The sequence below is a fragment of the Anomaloglossus baeobatrachus genome, chromosome 3 (genome assembly GCF_048569485.1).
Source record: "Anomaloglossus baeobatrachus isolate aAnoBae1 chromosome 3, aAnoBae1.hap1, whole genome shotgun sequence".
NCBI classification, from domain to species: Eukaryota; Metazoa; Chordata; class Amphibia; order Anura; family Aromobatidae; genus Anomaloglossus; species Anomaloglossus baeobatrachus.
The window spans coordinates 514,245,661-514,271,765 of NC_134355.1; the positions used below are offsets into that span (position 1 = coordinate 514,245,661).

At 43.4% G+C, this 26,105-nt stretch overlaps 1 protein-coding gene across 1 annotated transcript in view; it reads right to left on the bottom strand.

Annotated features, from left to right (window-relative positions):
• ARHGEF26 (Rho guanine nucleotide exchange factor 26) overlaps positions 1–26,105 on the bottom strand; it is a 237,484-nt gene that overhangs the window by 193,672 nt on the left and 17,707 nt on the right. Inside the window, exon 4 of the mRNA XM_075340721.1 lies at positions 23,076–23,218. Coding sequence (XP_075196836.1) covers positions 23,076–23,218 — 143 coding nt within the window. The remainder of the gene's footprint in view (positions 1–23,075; positions 23,219–26,105) is intronic.

Below are 26,105 nucleotides of genomic sequence, written 5' to 3' on the forward strand. Positions count from 1 at the left end.
GGAGCCAACTCACTCCACTGTGCCCTGCAGTCAGCAGAGCGGAAGAGGGAACTCACTCCACTGTGCCCTGAACTCACTCCACTGTGCCCTGCACTCACTCCACTGTACCCTGCACTCACTCCACTGTACCCTGCACTCACGCCACTGTACCCTGCACTCACGCCACTGTACCCTGCACTCACTCCACTGTACCCTGCACTCACTCCACTGTACCCTGCACTCACTCCACTGTACCCTGCACTCACTCCACTGTACCCTGCACTCAGCATAGTGTAAGAGAGAACTCACTCCATTGTGCCCTGAACTCACTCTACTGTGCCCTGCACTCAGCAGAGTGGAGGAGCCAACTCACTCCAATGTGCCCTGCACTCAGCAGAGTGGAAGAGAGAACTCACTCCACTGTGCCCTGCACTCACTCCACTGTGCCCTGCACTCAGCAGAGTGGAAGAGAGAACTCACTCAACTGTGCCCTGAACTCACTCCACTGTGACCTGCACTCAGCAGAGTGGAGGAGAGCGATTTCCACAAGACTAACCTGCATATTTGGCTCAGCAGTTCCTGCTTCACCAATGTGTAGTCCGTTGCTCTCGCTGCATTCATCGCCTACATCGGGATGCACATCGCCATGTGGACAGTACCCAGGCAGGGGAGGTGCTCACTAGCTTCTGTACACACTGTTTCCTGCTGTATTCAGCACCCACATCAAAGTCATGGACAGGCTTGTACAGTGTGAGGTGGGTGCTAGCAAGCACAAAAGGGTCCATGCTCTGCGGTTCCTGTGCCATACATCAAACAAAGGAGCGGTGGATGGTATTCATTTGAGGAAGGCTGCATCAGTCAATTGCACTCCCCTGCACTCAGCACTGTAGCAGAGAGCGGTTCCTGCTACATCAAATTGCGCTTTAACTGAGTAGACCAGTTGGGCAACATGTAAAGGAACAGTCATGTTTGTTTGTGCTGAGTATTTTGTGTATTCCAAATAGCCAATGTCTTTATATTACATTATTAATTCTAATTCCACTAAATAATTAATCAGCATGGATATTTAAATAGATTGCAGTCATTATCCTGGGACAAGAACTCTATTGGATACATTTTCCTTTACAGTCACTATCTACTAGTGAAGTATAAGAGGCCAGACAGCAAAAATCATGGCAATCTGTGTGGAGCAGTTATATTCTTTAAACAGAATGCACTTTCCAGATCCTGGGGTGCAAATATAGTGGGTGCAGTTATGTAGCACCCCTGAATACATCAGGGTGCTACATGGAACTGCATTTTGCTCTCAGGGTGCAGGACGTACCCCTCATGGTTCCAAGTTCCCAGAAATCGGTGTCAACTCCATTAGCACCACAAATTCCAATCAACACCTCACATCATGACCTGTCAGACACAGCAGCGGGTTAGTCTAGCTGGAACAGAGCCACCCACCTAGGGGGTCAGGCAGACTGGTGGGATGGAGGAAAGGAGAGTCTAGTGAGAGCCCGCACAGAGAGGAGCTAGGGAATGTGAGCTCCCGGGGAGCTAGAAGAACCGAGGTTGGGACCGGTAACAGTGACATTGGATAAGGGTGCGACGGACATAGTCATGGAGAACTGTCGGCACCAGAAAGCCCAAAAGAACTGACCGGTACCGAGCATGACGGGGTACAGGACCCTAGGTCAGGAGCCAATTAAACGTCCTGACAATTGACCTGCAGAGAAAAGGGACCTTCAGTAACCTTCCCAGAGAGCTCAGAGACTGAGGGCATAAGCACACCGCGGGGGACCGGCTTTTCCAGAGAAAGCAACCCACTAAAGTCCCAAGTGCCAGCCTTTGGGAGCAAGTTTCACTTAAAAACTAAAGAATAGTTTCAAGCTAGAGGGACCCACACGGACACGAAACTGTGCACGGAGGCAGGCTCCGGATTACTACGTGACACCGGTGGGACCGGGTACTTGGACGGGCTTCCGCAGCGGCACACAGAGAATTTGGTATACCTGCAGCGTGTGTGTCTCCTTTATAATCGTCATCCAGCACCACGACTACCCACAGTGAATACCCTGGTCCCCTGCACCCTGCTCTCCGAAATAACCACCAAACACCCTGAGTCCGGGGACTTCCCTACCTGTAGCGGGACTAACATCTGGCTGCTTAACTCCATCTGCCCCGGTACTCCTTACAGCAGCAGCGGTGCTCCTATTACCGCTACCCACAGGTGGCGTCACGAACTTATCCCCTGTAAATACCCCCTTTATACGGATCAAAGTGTCTGCCAAGCCGGGTCCGGACGACCCCCTCGAACCGCGATCCCGGATCAGAGCATCCCGACTAACACAGGGGCGGTACAGTAACACCTAGCCAATGTCCCTTTAGCACATACGGGATTTCCATTACTATTAAAAGACCATCCATAGTCCGTTTTTAATCTGCAGATTTGTCATCCTTGTATACATGAACCTGAAATAGATAGGCATTACTAGTCACTTTGCATTATTTTTCATTTGTATGCATACTGAATTCATTCATTGGAGATCCTATATTTCATTTTTGTTCTTCATGGACCACCGGACACGTGTTGCTTCCAGTCTATATGTCTGAGACACTAGCTATTTGGCTTTCTAGGATCTGATGCATCAGACAATTCTGCTTCCAGCACCTCAGAGTATGATTTAATTCCCAAAATATAAATCAAAAGCATATTTCCCCAGTCACATCAGAATAACGCTCTACAATCTGCTCTTTGTTTAAAAGACACAGCGTTACATTCAGCATCCAGTGCCGCGACGTTTGGACCATTTAAAGGAAATTCTATACCTCATTTATGATTGAGACTGTCTGCCTCCAAAAACAAGAATATTTATCCCAGAGCCAAGATAATTTATCATTTACACAAATTCTAATAAATCAAATGCCCATCATGGTGTGTTTACTAATGCTTTCCCTCTAAAGAGGCCTTAATGTCTTACATGGTCAGCTATTCATGTAAAGTGAACCTGGCAGCTGATTTATGATGCCCGAACCACGGGTGGCATCAATCAGCAAGACACTGGCTCTGTCATTTCTGCCATGTAGGTTTTACGTGGAAATGCAGCAACATTTCAGATAAAACACACATTTAACAGCCAGCCGGGGACTATTTCTCTCGGGTGACTAGTCCAAGAGGCCAGTCCCCAGGGGTTTATCACTGCCCTTTTGACAGGTCTTTTCCTATATACACACATATATGACAGACACAGATCTCCTTGTGAATTTTCTTCCAGAAGTTATTTTCAATGAATGGGGGCATTACAAGTGTGAGATGTATAGATAAGAGGAGCAGACTGTCAGTCATTACATGTCTCACACTAGTAATGCCTCCATTCATTTAACCTTCGTCCGGCTGAGTAGGCACAATTGTAACTATTCCGTTTTAAAATTGCACTACATTTTTTTTTTTCCAAAAGCCGAAGAGGGCTGAAATTTCATGACATCTCTGCAGTTTTGGTCCAGAATATATTGGCCAAATTTCAATAAAATATCTCCACCCCCTTCCGAGATAAGGGGTCGCTGTTAACGTTGTAAAATTATGCAGCCTGACGAAGGTTAAATATGAAAAGAAGGGGAAGAGAGATCCATCATCCATGCAGTACATGGAAGGGACAAGCCAGATCCAGGCAAAATGAAAACTTTTATTAGACTACTCATAATAGATTCTGGAGGTAGATCTGTGTCCGGCCCATAGATCTTAACAGCTCACTGGCAGAAGAAAAATGTTAATTACTCTGGAATTAAGGTCTTCACATAAGGTCTTCACATACTAACCACATTATTTCTGCTTTTGTGTTGATCAGCTGTATGTGGTATTTTCTTATACCTGTTCAGCTTGTTCAACCAAATACCTGGAAAGTACCAGCTACTCAGTTAGTACTCAGACTGATTTATATACTTCACATTTTTAGAAATGCTGTAGGTACAGGAAAGCTATTTTGTTTTGAAACCAGTAATCTGTCCACTAACATACACGCAAGGCCATTTTTTCCTCATTGTAAATCAACTTATGTATTTACAAAAACACCAAAGACACCATAAAGGGAAGTAATTTGGTCACACAATTGTAGGCTGACAATAGGAGAAAGAATTAAATGGGATGTCCACTACTTGTAGAAAGCCTTCTTAAATCATGTAGTCCTCCGAGTAAAATAAACCCTTGAGCGGGCTTTACACGCTGCGATATCGCTAGCGAGAGCGCAAGCGATCGTACCTGCCCCCGTCGGTTGTGCGACACGGGCAAATCGCTGCCCGTGGCGCACAACCTCACTTAACCCCATCACATGCACTTACCTGCCCTGCGACGTCGCTCTGGCCGGCAAACCGCCTCCTTTCTAAGGGGGCGGTTCGTGCGGCGTCACACGGCAGGCGTCCAATAGAAGCGGAGGGGCGGAGATGAGCGGGACGTAACATCCCGCCCACCTCCTTCCTTCTTCATTACCGGTGGAGGCAGGTAAGGAGATGTTCGTCGCTCCTGCGGTGTCACACATAGCGATGTGTGATGCCGCAGGAACGAGGAACAACATTGCTAATAAGCAGAAAACGATTTTTTGTTTCAGGACGACCTCTCCGAGGCAAACTATTTTGACCGCTTTTGCGATCGTTTAAGGTCGCTCATAAGTGTCACACACTGCGATATCGTTAATGATGCCGGATGTGCGTCACAAACACCAAGACCCCGACGATAATTCATTAACGATATCATAGCGTGTAAAGCCCGCTTTAGACTTTCGGCCTACACCATTTCAGCAATGTTTTCACGAGGTATCTTGTGATATTAGGTCATGTGAGTGCTGCAGATAATGGGTTGCAGTGCTTACATCTCTTACGGAAGTCCACGTTTCCCCTGGGGGAAGAATGAGCGAAGAAGCTCATTCAGACGGGAGACTCAGCACCAAAGTTGCTGAAACAGCATTTGAGAAGGCATTGTCCAAGTAGTTGACAACCCCTTTTGACAAGCCTTTCGGGAGTTTACAAAGTAAAGGTAAATTCAAAGTTTTAGAGAAAACCGGTAAAAGGAAGCCCCGATTAGAACTTATAAAAATATAAAGTTCACTGCACTCTCTGCTTGTAAAAGTGCTCACCAAATATAACCCAAATGTGTGTAGATGACAGTTCATATATCAAATATGACATTAAGAGGTGCAGGTAATAGGATTTCCTTAAAATATGTCTATTTTATGACTAGTGACATTTTGACACACCCAGGTCTTTATGCAAACGTCACTTGATATTACAGTAAATGGAGAGAAGAAAATAAGGTATATAGCAACTATAATGCATCACCATAGGTGACATACAACTTTTTTCTTCATCTACAATCAAGTGACATTTGGAAAAAGACCAGGGAGGGTCACAATGTCACTATAGTCGCAATATACCTACACTCTGATTGTGTCATGTTTGGTGTATGAATGGTCAGCTACACTCATTTTGCTATGTCTGGTATAGAGAATAAAAGAATGAATACTTGAAGAAATGGTGAACACCATGGGAAAAAATATGTTCGACATTATTGCATTAGTAGCAAACAAAAATTAACAGAAAATAACAAAATTATTTAAAAATAACAATATCTTCAGTTTTATGCTCATTCCCTATTTTTGCCACCAGAAAATAATAAGCCCTATATTCACCTGATGCGCCGCCGCTATTCCAGCCATGTCAGTACTGCCTCTCCCAGTTATTGTGTGACACTTATGTTACACTCATCGCTGTGGCCAAATCACTGGTTTCACTTTCTCCTTTTTCAGACAAATCAAGACATTTGACAGAAATGATAGGGAATAAACACGATTTATGTCCGAAGGAGGGGAGAGTGAAGTCATCACTGATTAGCCGCCTGTGGATGGCGTGACATAACTGGGAGAGGCAGGACTGACCTGGTTGGAACGGCATCTGCACAGGAGTTGAGTATAGGTGTTACTAGTTTACTGGAGGGAAACATAATTGAGAAGGTGTTATCCGAGTAGTGGACAACCCCTTTAATACTGAAAGATAACATATCTGGGGTTCAATTGGTGAAATAGTTTTAACTATTCTCTCTAATAAGTCACTTTTTTTTGTACTCCTCTTTACATGACTACATAGAAAAAGCCTTTTTTCAACTAGAACAGCCAAAATGTCAGTATGTGTAGCTATTTTGAAATGTTTTCCAACACAAGGTTAAATACTGAGGCACAAACAACATAAAATAATCACATAAACACAAATGATAGTCTTATTTCTCCTTCCAACACATAACATAGCTGAACTTTCTTAATTGCTCCATGTCTCTGCTGGAACTATTCCAACACGCTCTTATTTGCTGCCGATGATACCAGGGACCAAATGTTGATGAGGAATTCACAATACACAAAAAGCAGACAATTATAAAGAACTTACAGCGAAACATCTGTTTATAAAGTGGAATCAAATCTTTTTCCAGTCCAAATGAGGTTCTTGAAAATTTCATGAATTCTCTCTTTGTTATGGAATATAGGGAATTTATGGAAATGACTTTACTTATGGAAATGGGATTTATTTTTTTTTTATATTTTACAGCCTTCGGCTCAAACTCTAGTCATGGCGTCTTGATGGATGAACGCTCTGGAGGAAATTTGACCTTGTGCAAGTCTTGATAGGTCCATCAGAGTGTTCTCTACCATAACTTTGCTTGTATGAAGCCCTCGGGTTGCTGGTCTTCCTCTTCACCTTGCTTCTTTTATTCTTCTAACCAGGATGTCCATCTCCAATGGTTGTTAGCATATGATGTGTACAAAATAGTACAAGTCATTACTTGTTGATCCTTGTTTCAAGTTACGTTTGGCTTGATTTGTTCCAAAATATATTTGCTTTTCTTGCCATCCATGGTATTAATAACATCCTTCTCCAGCACCATATTTCGAAGACGTCGATTCTTCTTCTGTCTTGTTTCTTTATAGGTAATGGAATAAAGAGAGTTAAGCGGGGTTTACACGCTACAACATCGCTAGCAATTGCTAGCGATGTCGAGCGCGATAACACCCGCCCCCGTCGTACGGCCAATATGTGGTGATCGCTGCCGTAGCGAACATTACCGCTACAGCAGCGTCATACGCACATACCTGCTTTGCGATGTCGCTCTGGCCGGCGAACTGCCTCCTTTCTAAGGGGGCGGGTCGTGCGGCGTCACAGTGACGTCACACGGCAGGCGTCCAATAGAAGCGGAGGGGTGGAGATGAGCGGGACGTAAACATCCCGCCCACCTCTTTCCTTCCGTGTTGTCGCTGGAGGCAGGTAAGGAGATGTTTGTCGCTCCTGCGGTGTCACACATAGCGATGTGTGCTGCCGCAGGAACGACAAACATCGCTAAAAAGCAGAAAACGATTTTTTTTATTTCAGGACGACCTCTCTGCAGCAAACGATTTTACCCTCTTTTGCGATCATTTCAGATCGCTCTTAAGTTTTACACACTGCGATATCGTTAATGATGCCGGATGTGCGTCACAAACAACGTGACCTCGATGATAATTCATTAACGATATCATAGCGTGTAAAGCCCCCTTAAGTCCCTGTATCGATGTGCAATCTCCAAAATTCTAGTGGCCATAGAATTTAACATTATATTTCTCTTGAAAGACAAATTTCAAGAGGAGGGATGACGTGTAGCACACAGGACAAGGAATCTATAAGGAAACTGAAATAGCTCAAATCTATCAGTATTTCACCACTTTTGCATGCGTCAGGAGCACTAGACCAGTTTCACACATCTGCTAAACACAGACCGTGATAAGATCTGAAGTCTCGGCCTGTCCTGCAGGTCTCTCAAGCGGAGTTAACTGCTTCATATATACCGAGAAGAGTCTTCAGGGTCAAGTATAGTCTGAATTTTCATGGATGTGTGAAACCAGCCATATTTAATTTACATTTTTTTTTATCAAGTAGCCAAAAAAGTTATTTTATGAAAAATAATTTGCCTAATATTTTATTAAAGATTAATTAAAGGCTGGCCCCTTACCACCGTAACCAATTTTCCAAGTCAGACATTTGTTAGTTTACATGGTAATATCTCTAATGCTTTTTCCAATACCTGTTTTTTAATTAAGCATTACGCATTATGTTCATGGTAAATTTTTCATTTGCAATTATTTTTGAAAAGATCAGATTTTTTAGTTGAAAAATTAACAATATAAAATTTATTTTTTATGCCATTAAATAGTGATACCACACAAAAAAGAGAATAGATAATGTTTACCATGTGTCTCTCTTACATCATTTTTGAAAGTCCTTTTCTTAGAAAGTTAGAAGGATGAAAAATGAAAAAAATTGTTGGTAAATTTTTAAATTAAAGTTACAAAACCTATTTTTTTTTTTTTTATTTAGACCTCTACTAACTTCAGAAGCGACTGAGGGGCTTATATGTCAGAAACTCACCAAATAATCCTCCAATGTAAAAACTGCCCCTTTCATAGAATGCAAACCCACACTTAGGGAATTTGTTAACACTCCAGGTGCTTCAAAGGAATTAAAGTGAAATGAAAAACAAAATTCTCCCCCCCACCAAAAAAAAAAAAAAAAAAAAATTCCCCACTAAAATGTTACTTTAGCTTTAATTTTTTACATTTTCACATTTGACTTCTAACATTGCTTAATGGGCCATTGTACCTAGAGGTCATTGTTTGACCTCCGGTTGCCATGACCGTGATTACGTTATATGGGGGCTTATGAGAGAGCCCCTTTGATTCACAGCCACCTTGATAGCATGGTCGCTATTGAGGGTTAAACAGCATTTATAAGCTTAAACAGCCAGGGACGGTGCTGGCTCTGACCCTGGGTGCTGGTACAGACGGTTTGATGTCCGCTAAGCCGAGTTCCTGTGCTGATCATGCCAAGCACATCTCTTGTGCCCACAGAGCCACCTGGACAAACTGTTACATACATCTGCAGAAATTCCTTTACAACTTGGACATTCCGGTATGTCCTATATTGGGAAGGGTTTATAGAGAGTTTTCCATTTTAAGAAAATTGGCCCCCAATCAGTTTTACACTTGTGAAATAACAGAGAAGGTATTCACCCTCCCAGGTCCAGCACCACCTCTTCACCGCTGTTCTGATCTGTGTTTCGCTGCAGTGGTGACATCACATCAACAGCACACATCACCGGTGAAGCCATTCACTGAGCTCAGCAGCTCTAGCAATGTAGATAGCATGAGCCACAAATCCCAGTGATTGGCTGCAGAGGGGGCTGTCAATATGACATTACAGCTGAATCCAAAAGAGAGGCTAGAGTAGTAGTGCAGAGTCGAAGCTGGACTCACTATGGGCTCTTTTTGTTGTTATTTTACAAATGTAAGTGTTTAACGACCTCTTTCTTAGGCCCCTTTCACATGTCAGTGTTTCTGGTACGTTTGTGCTTTTTTTTAAACGTACCAGAATCACTGACATACGCAGACCCATTATAATGAATGGGTCTGCTCACACGTCAGTGATTTGTCACTGCATGTGTCTCCGTGCAGCGTACCCGCGTGTGCGTGATTGCTGCACGGAGACATGTCCATTTTTTTCTGGCATCACTGATGTCCCACGGACCACGCAGTGGTGTGGTCCGTGAAACACGTGCCAGAAAAAAACGTACTTTTAAAATAAGATTTTAACTCACCCGGCGTCCAGCGATGTCCTCTGCAGCCCGTTCTCCCTGCTCCTTCTGTGCCAGCTGATTACTGTCGCGCATATTCATTATGCGCGACACAGCTGACCCGGAAGCAGCTGCTGCAGGGGTCACCGCCGGCCGGATGCTGCGTCGCGAGAGGATTCAGCACCATTGAGAGCGGGAGCGGGCGCAGGTGAGTGAATCTCCAAGTGCAATCACGGGCCACGGCGAATGGAGCCCGGATTGCACTTAGACAACCCACGTGTGCCGTGATTTTCGGCACACGCAGGGACATGTGCGTGTTTTACACGCCAGTGAAAAACGTCACTGTTTTTCACTGACGTGTGAAACGGGCCTTAAACTCCCTTTAGAGTTGGAAGAGGTTATTACCTATCCTTGGGATATGGAACTGCCAGAGCGCTATGTTATGATTTCTAAAACAGTCCCAATGAGAATGAATGGAGCGGCAATCAAATATACACATTGTCGCGCCATTCAAAGTGGGATAATGACAAATTCTATGGATAAGTGGGCATCCCAGCCCTCAGACCCTCACTGATCAAAAAAGTTGTCATCGATGCATAGGTGATTTGAGCCTAAAGCCAGAAAATGATCGCAAGCAAAAATTGGCCCAATTCCTTTTTTAGAATATAGCACGAGCTGCGTCAATCACACATAAATGAGCTATCAGTTAGGTCGTCCTAACCTTAAAGGCCGCTTTACACGCTACAATTTATCTGACGATATGTCGTCGGCGTCACGGTTTTTGTGATGCACATCCGTCATCGCTAGCGACGTCATTGCGTGTGACACCTACGTGCGACTCCAAACGATCGCAAATAGGGTGAAAATCGTTGATCGTTGACATCGTTCAGTTTCAAAATTGTGTTCGTCGTTTGGAACGCAGCAGACATATTGCTACGTTTGACACCCTGCCAACGACGAACAACATCCACACGACCGCCTTGGTCAAACAATATATCGCTGAACGATGTAGCGTCGTTTGTGAGATGTGTACGTGTGACCGCTACAAAACGACCTATGAGCGATCTCGGCAAATTGTAACAACGATATGGGCGTGTCACATCACTAACGAGATCGCTAGAGATATCGGTGTGTGTAAAGCAGCCTTAAGTTGTATACACAGATGCATTCTGATCCTAGGAACAGCTACAGATGGCGTGCAGAGCAAACAGTTACACTAATCGGACTGTATAATGACAAAGTCCATAGTGACTACACCTCATAGACAAATACACAAAGCTCCTAATGAACATTTCCATCCAATACTCCATGATAATTTACAGACAATGATCCAATGGCTGCATCCCTTGCCAGTAATGGTGATGAATGTCAATGTGGTTGTGTGATCAGAATACAGACTTGCAGGTCTTGGCGCACTTCCACATTGCCCTCCAGAGAGCTGGATACAATCTCAGTTCATCAGTCACTTCAGCATTGTTATTATTTCAACTGAAGTTTTAATGGTTATAAATGAGCAAATAATAAAGTGACACAAAAGAGATTTATTGATACAAATTTTGGAAAACCTCAAGTGTTAGCTTTCATTTGGACTCGCAGGTGGCTGCACGGCTAAGGAAACATCTGTACTTACTAAATACAGGCAATTTGTTTATTTCTGTTATGTCTTTCTTTTTTACCAATTCAACCAATAAAACATGTCATATGTCTATAGCGTTCGGCGTGCACGTTTTTTCATACGTGTATCGTGTCATGGCTAGTGGCCAAACACTGGGATGAGGCAATTTGCATTCTGAAGTAGATTTGCTGACCTAAAATGAATAGGGCATCTAAAACTTCACAGGACAGTGTATAACAGTGTAAATTTGACGTGTCCACTACAGAACACACAGCCATTAAGGTCTAAAGGCCCCGTCACACACAGATAAATCTTTGGCAGATCTGTGGTTGCAGTGAAATCATGGACATATTGTTCCATTTGTACACAGCCACAAACCTGGCACTGATTGTCCACAATTTCACTGCAACCACAGATCTGCCGCAGATTTAGCTCTGTGTGTGACAGGGCCTTAAACCGCTGGAAACAAAAGTGAAAGTAGTTAAATTGTGTCCAAAGTGTCAATATTTTGTGTGCCCACCATTATTTTCAGCACTGCCTTAACTCTCTTGGGCATGGAGTTTACTTGAGCTTCACAGGAGTTACTGTAATCCTCTTCCATCCTCCATGACAATATCACAGATCTGGTGGATGTTAGAGACCTTGCACCTTCCATTTAAAGAGGCCCCACAGATGTTTAATAGGATTTAGGTCTGAAGCCATACTTGGCTAGGCCAGCACCTTTACCCTCAGTTTCTTTAGCAAGGCAGTGGTAGACTTGGAGGTGTGTTTGGGGTCGCTATGTTGGAATACAGGAGGGAGGGTGATCATGCTCTGCTTCAATATGTCACTTACTCAACGAACTGTAGCTCCTCACAGAAGGTAGCTCTCGTGCAGCCCCACCGCCATGACTGACTGTAGGCAACACACAGTTGTCTTTGCACTCCTCACCTGCTTGCCACCACACATGCTTGACTCCATCTGAATCAAATAAGTTTGTCTTGGTCTCAGACTACAGGATATGGTTCCAGCAATCCATGCACTTGCCTTCAGCAAACTGTTTGCGGGATTTCTTGTGTATCATCTTTGGAAGAGGCATACTTCTGGGATGACAGACATGCAGACCAATTTGATGCAGTATGTGGAGTATGGTCTGAGCACCGACAGACTGATCACCCACCCAAAACATCTGCAGCAATGCGATCAGCACTCATATGTCCATTTTGAAAAGACAATCTTTGGCTATGACCCTGAGGACATGTACTCAACCTCTTTGGTCAACCATGGCAAGGCCTGTTCTGAGTGGAACCACTGTATGGTCTTGACCACCAAGCTGCATCTCAGTTTAATGATGTTGCAATCTTCTTATAGGCTAGGCCATTTTTATGTAGAAAAACAATTATTTTTTTAGATTCTCAGAGAATTCTACTTTATGAGGTACCATGTTGTTTTCCAGTGATCAGTATGAGAGAGAGTGTGAGCGATAACACCAAATTTAACAAACCTGCTCCCCATTCACACCTGAGACCTTATAACACTAATGAGTCACATAACATCGGGGAGGGAAAATGACTAATTGGGCACAATTTGGCCATTTTCACTTATGGGGTGTACTCACTTTTGTTTCCAGACGTTTAGACATTAATGGCTGTGTGTTGAGTTATTTAGAGGGCAGCAAATTTCCACTGTTATACAAGTTGTACACTGACTATGTTACATTGTATCAAAGTGTAAAATCTGCATTATTGCCCCATGAAAAGATATAAAATATTTACAAAAACGTGAGGGGTGTACTCACGTTCAGTAAAATGGCCCCCGCATTGCCTTCTATATAGTATAATGCACTAGCTATAGTACTCCATATGGTGTAATATACATAGTCCTCCATATATTATAATGCACCCTTCATAGTCCGCTAGATCACACACAGACACAGACTGACTGTCTAGACACAGACAGAAAACGGCCCCTGTGCACGATCAATATATGGGCCCTTTGCAGCCCAAGAGCTCATCAAGAATGCAAAATTGCACCCGCTTTGAAAATTGGTCAATAGCCCTCAAAATAGTAAAATGCATCCTCCATAGTCTTCCATAGAATATAATGCATCGACCATAGCCATCCCTATATAAGGCACCCCCCAAAGTCCTCCATATAGTATAATGCACCTCCAAAGTCCTCTATGTAGTATAATGCAGAGCAGATGGTCCTCCATATAGTGTAATGCACATTCCATAGCCATCCATATGTATTGCAACCCGTAGTCTTCCATATAGTACAATACACCCCATAGTCGCGTACAAGGTTTCTCCCGTGCCTCTCCCCATACTCTGGAACGCTCTACCTCAGCATATCAGACTCTCCCCTACCGTGGAAAGCTTCAAGAGGAACCTGAAGATCCATCTCTTCCAACAAGCCTACAACCTACAATAACCCTCAGTCCAGTACACCACTGCGCAACCAGCTCTGTCCTCCCCTATTGTACCATCACCCATTCCCTGTGGACTGTGAGCCCTCGTGGGCAGGGTCCTCTCTCCTCCTGTACCAGTCTGTTTTGTACTGTTAATGATTGTTGTACGTATACCCTCTTTCACTTGTAAAGCTCCATGGACTAAATGGCGCTATAATAATAAATAATAAGAATAATAATAATAATAATAGTCCTCTATATAATATAATGCACCCTCCATATAATATAATGCACCACTCATAGTCCTCCATATAGTATAATGCACCTCCAAATATAATGCACAGCCCTTAGTCCTGCAAATAGTATAATACACCTTCAGATATAAAACACACAGCCCATAGACGCCCATGTAGTATAACACGCAGCCCATAGTCCTTCATATAGTCTAATGTACAGCCCACAGTCTTTCATAAAGTATAATGCACTTCCCCTAGTCCTCCATATAGTATAATACACAGCCCATTGTCATTCATGTATTTATTGGCCACCGTGAACTCAAGAATTTAAAAAATGCTCATCTCTCCTCGATCCCCCACTTCTCCGGTCTCAGCTGGGAGCGTACTGAAGCTTAAAGCTGTGTCTTCATCACTCTACAGAGGAGGTGCAGTGAAGTGACGTCGTCGCGCGTGCTGTGCTGAGCTGTCAGATCTTAGACGCAGCGAGAGAATGATATAAGAGGCAGAAGACAGCGGAGCGCTTCCTCTTTCAAAATTGCTTTCAACTTTATCGGCATCCGGTGATTGCACTGGGCTTTACCAATTCATGGGCCCCATAGCGGCCACATGGTATGCAGCCATTGACGATGCACCACTGATTCTATGGGAGGAGGGAGGCAGACACACTTTGCTGCAATTTCTCCTGAAACAACAGCTAGTTCTCCACAGAACTTTATTTGCAAAAACTTCAACTTCCTATGTTAGTAATGGAAAAATCTGCACTCACTGAATACAGAGTTTACCTGTGCACTGAGAATTTTGAGAATGATAAGTTCAAGAGGTAAAAGAAGCCGATTTATTTTCCTAATAATATATATTAGACAGTTCGTTATTTACACCAGTACTATTTATACAAAAAAAAAATAAAATAAATAAAATTAAAGTGGATAGTATCATTAGTGATGGGAATTCCAATAAGACTAAATTCCATTGCACCCTAAGTAGGCGCCATAATTTCCTAAGTACTAATCACTTTACTGTAGGAGTTTTGTTACATATATTCTTTCAAACATAAAAATCCACTTTATTGTGCAAGTATTTCTACTTCATCAATGTATAAAAGAAAAGACCTTAGCTAAGTAAACAAGCACAGTCTACTACCCAGGGAGTGACAGTGGAGAGGTTCACATGGAGGACACAAGAAATGAAGGATAGTTAACATACGTCTCACATCTGTAGCTGCTGTTTTCCCACCTAAGTCCAGAACACAAAATGAAAAGACTGGCTCCTGCTCAACTAAAACACAAGCCTCTTCCAATGGTCTCAGCATTTCAATAACCCGTTAACAAAAACCATTACACACACTGAACGGAGAGCACTAAAACTTCTCTTTGCTACCGCAGAACTTCCCGTGGTCTCCCGCTGCTCTCCCCAGCATGTGGCTGCCCCCTCCCCTCCATCCATAAAGACTCACTTTGTGGTGTACAGAGGGACAAAGGATGGGTGCCATGCAACCTAGGCCAACCTCTATTGATTCAGCTATGGGAAAAAGGTTGCCGCTTCGCTTCTGGGTAAACCGTCTAAATATCTGTCCTTTACCAAAACTTGGATTCTTTTTTTATTTCACATTACGAAAAAATGTGTAAGTCATCTAAGGATAAGTGCCAGACACACACCTTGTGCTTAGTAGTTTATTAAAGATACAAGTATAAAATATAAATATTCTCATGCTTTGTCATTTCTAGCGTCACTTCTTTTGGGATTTTCTAAAAAAATAAATAAATAAATAAAAAAAACCCCTAAAATATTCAATGTATTATGGATGTGGGTGATCATACAATAGATCCAAGGAAGGCATTGGTTCAACCCTCAAAACGAATAGTGTGTCACTATCTGTCAACGGCAAGTAAGAATAAAAACCACTCTCGAGTCTTCAAGGATTCGGATTGATCAGCAGAGCAGCCGTATGATCTTCCACAACTCTGCTCCATAGAACCTACTTACAGAAGAGGATGAGACCTATCTACAGGATCGGAACAAGAATAGCTGGACCATTTATGTAATACATGTTGTGACAGGAATATGTCACATGGTAAAGTCAATCCAGCTCATCAGTGTAAATTAAACTAGCATGCACGGATCAAGCGCTCTGAGTCGCAGCTAATTGTAGACAAAGGAAAGAGTGATCAAGCTTCCGAAATACTTAAAAAAAAGGATAAAAAAATTGTTTAAAAGAACTGAGTCCCCAGTGGTTGATACCTTTTAATGGCTAACTGAAAAGATGGTAATAATTGCAAGCTTTCGAGACTACTCATTTTTATTTTATTACCATCTTTTCAGTTAGCCATTAAAAGGTATCAACCACTGAGGACTCTCAGTTCTTTTAAACAATTTTTTTATCTCTACTGGCTAACACGGTACAAAGATATATTTTACTTGTAAAAAAAAAAGGATGAATTTTTATTCAATTAAAATCAAGAAAAATTGTATACATACACCAAAATGATGATTGAAGCCAAGAGAGCCAGGGAATAGACAGATTCCCTGGCTCTCTTGGCTGCAATAATCATTTTGGTGTATGTATACAATCTTTTATCGACAGGAATATGAGCCTTCTCACAACATCCAATGGTGAAAGTGCTAATTCTAATACAGTACCTGGGACTGAATGTTGTTACCCTATTAGCGCTAACACTCCTCTATAGCATTTCCAAAATATTCAATCTGACTGCTTTGTCAGTTTATCAAAAGACCAAAGGGTATTCTACAATAGGCTATGTCAGAGGTTTCACAAACAGATTATTGGTTGACTTAGGGGTGCTTCACACACAGCGAGCTCGCTGCCGAGATCGCTGGTGAGTCACGCTTTTTGTGACGCAGCAGTGACCTCATTAGCGATCTCGCTGTGTGTGACACTGAGCAGCGATCTGGCCCCTGCTGCGAGATCGCTGCTCGTTACACACAGCCCTGGTTCGTTTTCTTCAAAGCCGCTCTCCTGCTGTGACACACAGATCGCTGTGTGTGACAGCAAGAGAGCGACAAATGAAGCGAGCAGGGAGCAGGAGCCGGCATCTGACAGCTGAGGTAAGCTGTATCCAAGATAAACATCGGGTAACCAAGGTGGTTACCCGATATTTACCTTAGTTACCAGCAGCTCTCACGCTGCCTGTGCTGCCGGCTCCGGCTCTCTGCACATGTAGCTGCTGTACACATCGGGTTAATTAACCCGATGTGTACAGCAGCTAGGAGAGCAAGGAGCCAGCGCTCAGTGTGCGCGGCTCCCTGCTCTCTGCACATGTAGCTGCATTACACATCGGGTTAATTAACCCGATGTGTACTGTAGCTAGGAGAGCAAGGAGCCAGCGCTTAGTGTGCGCGGCTCCCTGCTCCCTGCTCACACTGGTAACTAATGTAAACATCGGGTAACCATACCCGATGTTTACCTTAGTTACCAGTCTCCGCAGCTTCCAGACGGCGGCTCCGTGCAAGCGCAACGTCGCTTGCACGTCGCTGCTGGCTGGGGGCTGGTCACTGGTCGCTGGTGAGATCTGCCTGTTTGACAGCTCACCAGCGACCATGTAGCGATGCAGCAGCGATCCTGACCAGGTCAGATCGCTGGTCGGATCGCTGCTGCATCGCTAAGTGTGAAGGTACCCTTAAAGTGAACAATCACTAGGATTTTCCTATATAAACTAAACCAGTGCTATACTGGCACTATCAGGCTGATTCTATACATACCTTTAGGAGTCAGATTGGATGTATAGTTTTGAGATGTGCCCTTCTCAATTGGTCTGATTCCAGTCTCCAGACCAGAAGGATTAAAGCTACATCAACAATAAAAAGGTATTTAAGAGCCTCTTATAGATAAGCTTACAGGAGCTGAGTAAATAGTATAGGTATACTAGGAAAGTGTTAAGGTGGTGTCACACACAGCGACAACGATGTCGCTGCTACGTCACCATTTTCTGTGACGTTGCAGCGACGTCCCGTCGCTGTCGCTGTGTGTGACATCCAGCAACGAGCTGGCCCCTGCTGTGAGGTTGTTGCTCGTTGCTGAATGTCCTGCTTCATTTTTTCGTCGTCGCTCTCCCACCGTGAAGCACACATCGCTGTGTGTGACAGCGAGAGAGCGATGAAATGAAGCGAGCAGGGAGCAGGAGCCGGCATCTGGCAGCTGCGGTAAGCTGTAACCACTGTAAACATCGGGTAACCAAGGGAAGACCTTTCCCTGGTTACCCGATATTTACCTTCGTTACCAGCCTCTGCTGCTCTTGCTGCTACTGCCGGCTCCTGCTCTGTGCACATGTAGCTGCAGTATGCATCGGGTAATTAACCCTATGTGTACTGTAGCTAGGAGAGCAAGGAGCCAGTGCTAAGCAGTGTGCGTGGCTCCCTGCTCTCTGCACTGTGAGATGTAGCTGCAGTACACATCGGGTTAATTAACCCGATGTATACTGTAGCTAGGAGAGCAAGGAGCCAGCGCTAAGCAGTGTGCGCGGCTCCCTGCTCTCTGCACATGTAGCGACGTTATGATCGCTGCTGCGTCGCTGTGTTTGACAGCTAAGCAGCGATCATAACAGCGACTTACAAGGTCGCTGTTATGTCACAGAAAAAGCGATGTCGTTGTCGCTGTCGCTGTGTGTGAACCCAGCTTTAGTAAGGAAGAGTTCGGTTAAAAGAAAGGGGTTCACATTACACCGTGTGCAGAATTATTAGGCAAGTTTTATTTGAGAGGATTTTTTTTATTATTGATCAACAACTATATTCTCCATCAACCCCAAAAGACTCAAATATCAAAGCTTAATATTTTTGGAAGTTGGAGTGGGTTTTTTTTAGATTTGGCTATCTTAGGAGGACATCTGTTTGTGCAGGTGACTATTACTGTGCAGAATTATTACGCAACTTAATAAAAACCAAATATAGTCCCATCTCACTTGTTTATTTTCCCCAGGTAAACCAATATAACTGCACAAAATTTAGAAATAAACATTTCTGACATGCAAAAACAAAACCCCAAAAAATTAGTAACCAATATAGCCACCTTTCTTTAAGATTACACTCAACAGCCTACCATCCATAGATTCTGTCAGTTGCTTGATCTGTTTACGATCAACATTGCGTGCTGCAGCCACCACAGCCTCCCAGACACTGTTCCGAGAGGTGTACTGTTTTCCCTCCCTGTAGATCTCACATTTTATGAGCGACCACAGGTTCTCTATGGGCTTCAGATTAGGTGAACAAGGGCGCCATGTCATTATTTTTTCATCTTTTAGACCTTTACTGGCCAGCCACGCTGCGGAGTAGTTGGATGCATGTGATGGAGCATTGTCCTGCATTAAAATTGTGTTTTTCTTGAACAATACTGACTTCTTTCTGTACCAGTGCTTGAAGAAGTTGTCTTCCAGAAACTGGCAGTAGGTCTGGGAGTTGAGCTTCACTCCATCCCCAACCCGAAAAGGTCCCACAAGTTCATCTTTGATGATACCAGCCCATACCAGTACCTCACCTCCACCTTGCTGGCGTCTTAGTTGGAGTGGAGCTCTCTGCCCTTTACTGATCCAGCCTCTGGCCCATCCATCAAGAGTCACTCTCATTTCATCAGTCCATAAAACCTTCAAAAAATCAGTTTTAAGATATTTCTTGGCCTAGTCTTGACGTTTTATCCTATGTTTCTTGTTCAAAGGTGGTCGTTTTTCAGCCTTCCTTACCTTGGTCAGGTCCCTGAGTATGGCACACTTTGTGCTTTGTAATACTCCAGTAATGTTGCAGCTCTAAAATATGGCCAAACTGGTGGCAAATGGCAGCTTCACGCTTGATTTTCCTCAATTCATGGGCAGTTATTTTGCGCCTTTTTTGCCCAACACGCTTCTTGCGACCCTGTTGGCTATTTGCCATGAAACGCTTGATTGTTCGGTGATCACGCTTTAAAAGTTTGGCAATTTCAAGACTGCTGCATCCCAATGCAAGATATCTCACAGTTTTGGACTTTTCAGAGCCCATCAAATCTCTCTTCTGACCCATTTTGCCAAAGGAAAGGAAGTTGCCTAATAATTAAGCACCTTATATAAGGTGTTGATGTCATTACACCACACCTCTCCTCATTACAGAGATGCACATCACCTGATTTACCTAATTGGTAGTTGGCTCTCAAGCCTATACAGCTTGGAGTAGGACAACATGTATAAAAAGTATCGTGTGATCAAAATACTCATTTGCCTAATAATTCTGCACACATTATAGTAGTGGAAAACCTCTTTAATGATCGTTGGGGAAACGAACCGCTGGGACGCACACGGATCCTGAGAATGGGACATAGGGACGGCTGTGCTTGAGCATAACCACTGCATTAATTGTCTATGGGACAAGGGATATCCAAGTACAGTGCTGGGTTATCTCCAGCAGTCTCAGAGAAAATAGAGAGGAGGCAAACATTGTTCAGACCATACAGTAATCTGCTAAGTTGATACATCCCTTTTTTGATATATAGAGGAAGAACGGACTCACTCAAAACTCAGCCATGGCGCTAGAACAGAGCTTTGCTATCTCTTTAAGGCTAAGTTCACACATCCTGTGTTTTGCATCAGTCACAATCCGTAGCCTTGAGGAATTACGGAATCCTGCAAAATATTTTGCAGGAATCCTGTATTTCCCCATAGACTTCTATTAGGGACGGATTGCGACTGATGACCCTGCGTTGCATCCGCTGCGTCGCGGTCCGTCGTTTTTGACTGACCGCCGAGCGGGGAGCAACGCAGAATGTAACGTTTTTCGGGCCGTCAAAATTAACGCGCCGCGCAGGAATCCGTCGCCATCCGTCAAGCTTGTAATGCATGTCTATGGTGCTGGATTCCGTCGTAATCCGTCTTACAACGGAATCCAGCGCAGGATTCCGTCATGCTCTACTGAGCATGCCCAGCATGCTTGGCACGCCCACTGGGCTGTCCCAAACACAGACGGATCATGACTGATCCGTCAAAAAACGGACGCACAGCGGATGTAACGGACGCAACTGATCCGTTTTTTCACAGGATTCCTGTGAAAGGAATCCTGTGAAAAACACATCAGTTGCATCAGTTGACATCTTGAAAATGACTGATCCGTTGCTGACGGACCTGACGGATTGAAAACACAGGATGTGTGAACTTAGCCTAAGACACATTGCAACAGCCCAGAAAATGGATTCCCAGGCACAGCAGAATGGAACTGCGAGATCAGTTGTTTTTGTTGATGCATTCTGAAAGGTGTCTATGAGGAGTCAACCCTTTAAAATGGCAGGTTGTATTTTACTCATGGGTTTAAAGAGACATATCATATCTAAAATTTTCCTGTGTAATTTCTGGTTGGAGTGCTCCAAATTATAAAACAATTTCTATATTTATATACATATAAATATATAATAGACCAAATAAAAGCTTTGAAAAAAAATATTTTACTCCTTTAAAGTACATCAATGCCAACAATTAAATATTCATATAAATGCTAATGAAATATAACATAAGCTACTACTTTCAGAATTAAAATATGTAAAAACAATTACAATGGTAGTCTATTACAGAGCGCCTCCGATCCAACTAATAAACAGAACCAATATAGTGAAAGGACCTCAACAAGGAATTTACACTGTTTAGCTCCTCTTCTGACAAATTCAGCAAGTGTATGCATCACACAGACACTCATTCATCTGAATGGGCACCGTGTACCATCACATTTCCCAGCAGCAACTGCATGGAATTTTCCTTGGCATTAAAAGCGAACTGCAAGGTATTCAGCACATGGAGCAATGCGCTTCAGAGAAAGGGATGCCAGTTGCTACAGCCCTATTAATTTAGAATCTCTCAAGACTTATCAGAAGGACACAGCCCATTACAAGAGTGTGGCCAATATAGGTAACGGAAGGGAATATTAAACTCCTCACTAGATGTTGTCAAACATTGATTTTTTTGGACAGCCAGAGATACACAGATGCCAATTAGAGGAGGTCAAAAGTGTTGGGGAAGGGAGAGATCAGCAGCACTAATGTATCGCCCAGGGATAGGGGGTACTCAGATTCGGGCCAAGGGGTCGCTTCTGAAGGAATCACGGTGGCGTGACCCGGTCTGTGATCCCAGGCACCACAACAAAAGGGGCATTATATACAGGGGAGATTTGGTAGTCTATGTTCCGTGATGCCACTCGTGGTGTGCGGTGAGGTAATGGAGCACCGCCGCTGCCGGTCACAGGATCCCAGGGATGGTAATGGGTAGCAAGGTGGTGATTTTCCCTGCACGGGTAGGGTGTTGATGTCCCGGGACCCCGGCGTGATGGATTGGGGAGTAACGGGTGCAGTCCACGGCTTGGACCGGGGGGTGCAGGAGTACTCACAGTATAAGGCAATAACTGACACGAGTCCAAGAATTAACCAAGTTGCTGGTAACTGATTCCCACGGCTGCTGTGAGGACGGGTCCCACACCCGTGTGTGTAATTCGGGTGTTTTTCTCCTGCCTGGTGTCTGTGTCTGCTCCGTACACAGTAAGTGGCAAGCCTATTCCTGAGGCCCTCACTGCCACTTCTCCTAGCACCACGCAGGGGCTGCTTCCAGACTTCTCTCCTCCTGCAGACTGACTGAAACTAAAGTCTGCTCTCTCCAAGTTCCTCTCTCCCCCTCCCATTTTTTCCTGAGGAGGGGGGCGAGTGGGGCCTGATTGTCTGGTGTGTATTGGTGTGGGAAACTCCCCAATGGAGAGTGAGCTCTGCACCATAAAGATGTATGCAGACCTCTGTGACACCCTGGTTTTGCCAGGGCGGCACACTAACCAATCACGAGACAGGGGTGTGTCTCAGACTCTGGCAGACTCCCAATAAATACGATAGCAAAGCTAAATTCACATATTACCAAACATAAGTAGCAGATAATTATCTCTTTTTAGTACCAATTTATATTCCATTTTTGAGGCCATGATCGGGCCGTTACCTTGAGAGAAGTAATTCCAATACTAGCACTTTATACGCAGATTGCTACTACAGACGTGTAGGTTGAGCAAAATTACCTTTCACTTTAGCAAGTTTTCTCCAGTCCTTTAACACTAGAACTACTGGACTCGTGACACCTACTAGAACTACATAGTGCGAAGTAGTCAAAATGACTACCTCAGTAGTTCTAGTGTTAATGGCCAATGATTACACAATAAAAGTTACGCAAATATACACTGCATGTGTTCATAAATTCAAATATGATCAGCCAGAGGTTAATGTGGCGAGTCTGAAATTCTTACCACTGACAGCTGACTCCATGTGGACCTCAGAGGTTTATACAGAACTACAATGCGATCCTCTTTAGGCTCCTTGCCATCTGCTTCCTCATCAGAGTCAATATCTAAAGCCTTCTCCTTGTAGTTTTGATACAGGACGGCATTCTCTGAAAAGAAAGAGGAGGTCATAGATAAGTGGCAAGTGTTCTTTAATCGATAATAGAATAAATAATGTGCAAGCGTCAATACTAGAAAGTTTGAGAATTCAGCAGCATGTACCATCTGTTTCACATCTTCCTCTGTATCAATTTGAAAGCCTTTATGGAAACTTCCCTGGCTCAATGCCAGGACTAAAATAGCATTCAGTGCCTATGAGTGTATACACTGATAAACGTGCGGGGACATTGTATTACTAATGTATGGGTTTGGTGGGGGAGCTGACATCTGGATTAGTACTTACAAATGAAGATAAGGCATACATTATTAGTCCTCAAAGAAATAAACTGCATAAGTTCAGTATGCGCTGAAAACATTTAGGTTTCATTGTAGGATTATTAATAGAGTGAGGTACAAGGTGATAATAAAGGTACCTGTTACAAAAAGCATAATCTACACAACATCAGAGCAAAAGTTCCTGTTTATAGAGGTCTGGTCTATCTTTACATATGGACATTGAATTAGTATGGTGAGGATCCAACTCCCAGCACCTCGCCGATTAACTAACTGAAAGGGATGCAAGTCCCCATCTACTGCCGGTGGCGGCCCTTGGTTTTCTAGTTTAATCCCACTAATCAAGTAAAACCATTACTAAAAGTACAGTGTAAACAGCATTCACCAACACGTGGACCAAAAGCAGTGAAGTCAATGGACCAGTGATCAAAAAGGGGACAATTATGAGTACCAAAAGGTTATATTGACAGTTAGAATGAGTTAATGCAGCAAGTCAATATTTGCAGTGTTGACCCTTCTTCAGGACCTCTGCAATTCTCCCTGGCATGCTCTCAATCAACTTCTCGATCAAATCCAGACTGATAGCTGTCCATTCTTGCATAAGCAATGCTTGCATTTTGCCAGAATTTGTTGGTTTTTGTTTGTCCACCCATCTCTTGATGATTGCCCACAAGTTCTCAATGGGATTAAGATCTGGGGAGTTTCCAGGCCATGGACCCAAAATCTCTATGTTTTGTTCCATGAGACATTTAGTGATCACCTTTGCTTTATGGCAAGGTGCTCCATCATGCTGGAAAAGGCATTGTTGGGCGCCAAACTGCTCTTGGACATTTGGGAGAAGTTGCTCTTGGAGGACATTCTGGTACCATTCTTTATTCATGGCTGTGTTTTTAGGCAAGACTGTGAGTGAGCCGATTCCCTTGGCTGAGAAGCAACCCCACACATGAATCGTTTCAGGATGCTTAACAGTTGGCATGAGACAAGACTGGTGGTAGCGCTCACCTCTTCTTCTCCTAATAAGCTGTTTTCCAGATGTCCCAAACAATTGAAAAGGGGATTCATCTGAGAAAATGACTTTACCCCAGTCCTCAGCAGTCCACTCCCTGTACCTTTTGCAGAATATCAGTCGGTCCCTGATGTTTTTTCTGGAGAGAAGTGGCTTCTTTGCTGCCCTCCTTGAAACCAGGCCTTGCTCAAGCAGTCTCCGCCTCACAGTGCGTGCAGAAGCACTCACACCAGCCTGCTGCCATTGCTGAGCTAGCTCGGCACTGCTGGTAGTCCGATCCCGCAGCTGAAACAGTTTTAAAGATACGGTCCTGGCATTTGCTGGTCCTTCTTGGGTGCCCAGGAGCCTTTTTGGCAACAATGGAAGCTCTCTCCTTGAAGTTCTTGATGATGCGATAGATTGTTGACTGAGGAGCAATCTTTGTAGCTGCGATACTCTTCCCTGTTAGGCCATTTTTGTGCAGAGCAATGATTGCTGCACGTGTTTCTTTAGAGATAACCATGGTTAACTGAAGAGAAACAATGATACCAAGCACCAGCCTCCTTTTAAAGTGTCCAGTGGTGTCATTATTTCTTAATCATGACTGATTGATCGCCAGCCCTGTTCTCATCAACACCCACACCTGTGTTAATGGAACAATCACTAAAACAATGTTAGCTGCTCCTTTTAAGGCAGGAATGCAATGATGTTGAAATGTGTTTTGGGGGTTAAAGTTCATTTTCTTAGCCAATATTGACTTTGCAAGTAATTGCTGTTAAGCTGATCACTCTTTATGACATTCTGGAGTATATGCAAATTGCCATTAGAAAAACTTAAGCAGTAGACTTTGTAAAAAATTAATATTTGTAGCATTCTCAAAACTTTTGGCCATGACTGTATATATATTATATCATACAAGTATACAAGGAAATACCAGCACTAAAATAGTGAAGATTGACTCTATAACAGGTGCAAACTCAGAACAATAATATAAACCTATAAATAATTGCATTCAAAATCAGTCACATGAAAACATACATATTTTATTTAGATCAACAATATGATTACAATAAGAAAAAAAAATGGGATTTTAAAAACACACACAATGGGCAAAGAGATGACATGCAGAGAAGATGAAATACAGGTAACGTGATACGCAGTGCAGATCATTTTACAGAAATGAGATACGAATGCAGAATATATACGGTAGTTATCCCTGAAGAAGGCAGCGGTATGAGTCATGTTTGCACCTCCTGTAATCATGTATACTGTTTAGAATCATGTTCATGTTACATGGCACTAGGCACTTTATCTTCTGATAGACAAAGCAGCATTATTATAGTTATGCAATTTGTGTTTTATACCCTAATCCGCATGTCCATATAGAAGTAATGTACATGTTGCACTGACAATGGTTTATCTACTATACCACTTGTGATAAAAATACATGAATCTTCATAATATAGCATTTTGCAATGACATCTTTGTGCATTTAAGTCAAATTCCTTTAAATGATCTGCATATCACATATTATATTCTATCGCCTATATTACATCTTCTCTGCCATGTTCATTTCTTTGCCCATTGTGCCTCTGATTTTAAAATCTCATATTTTTAAA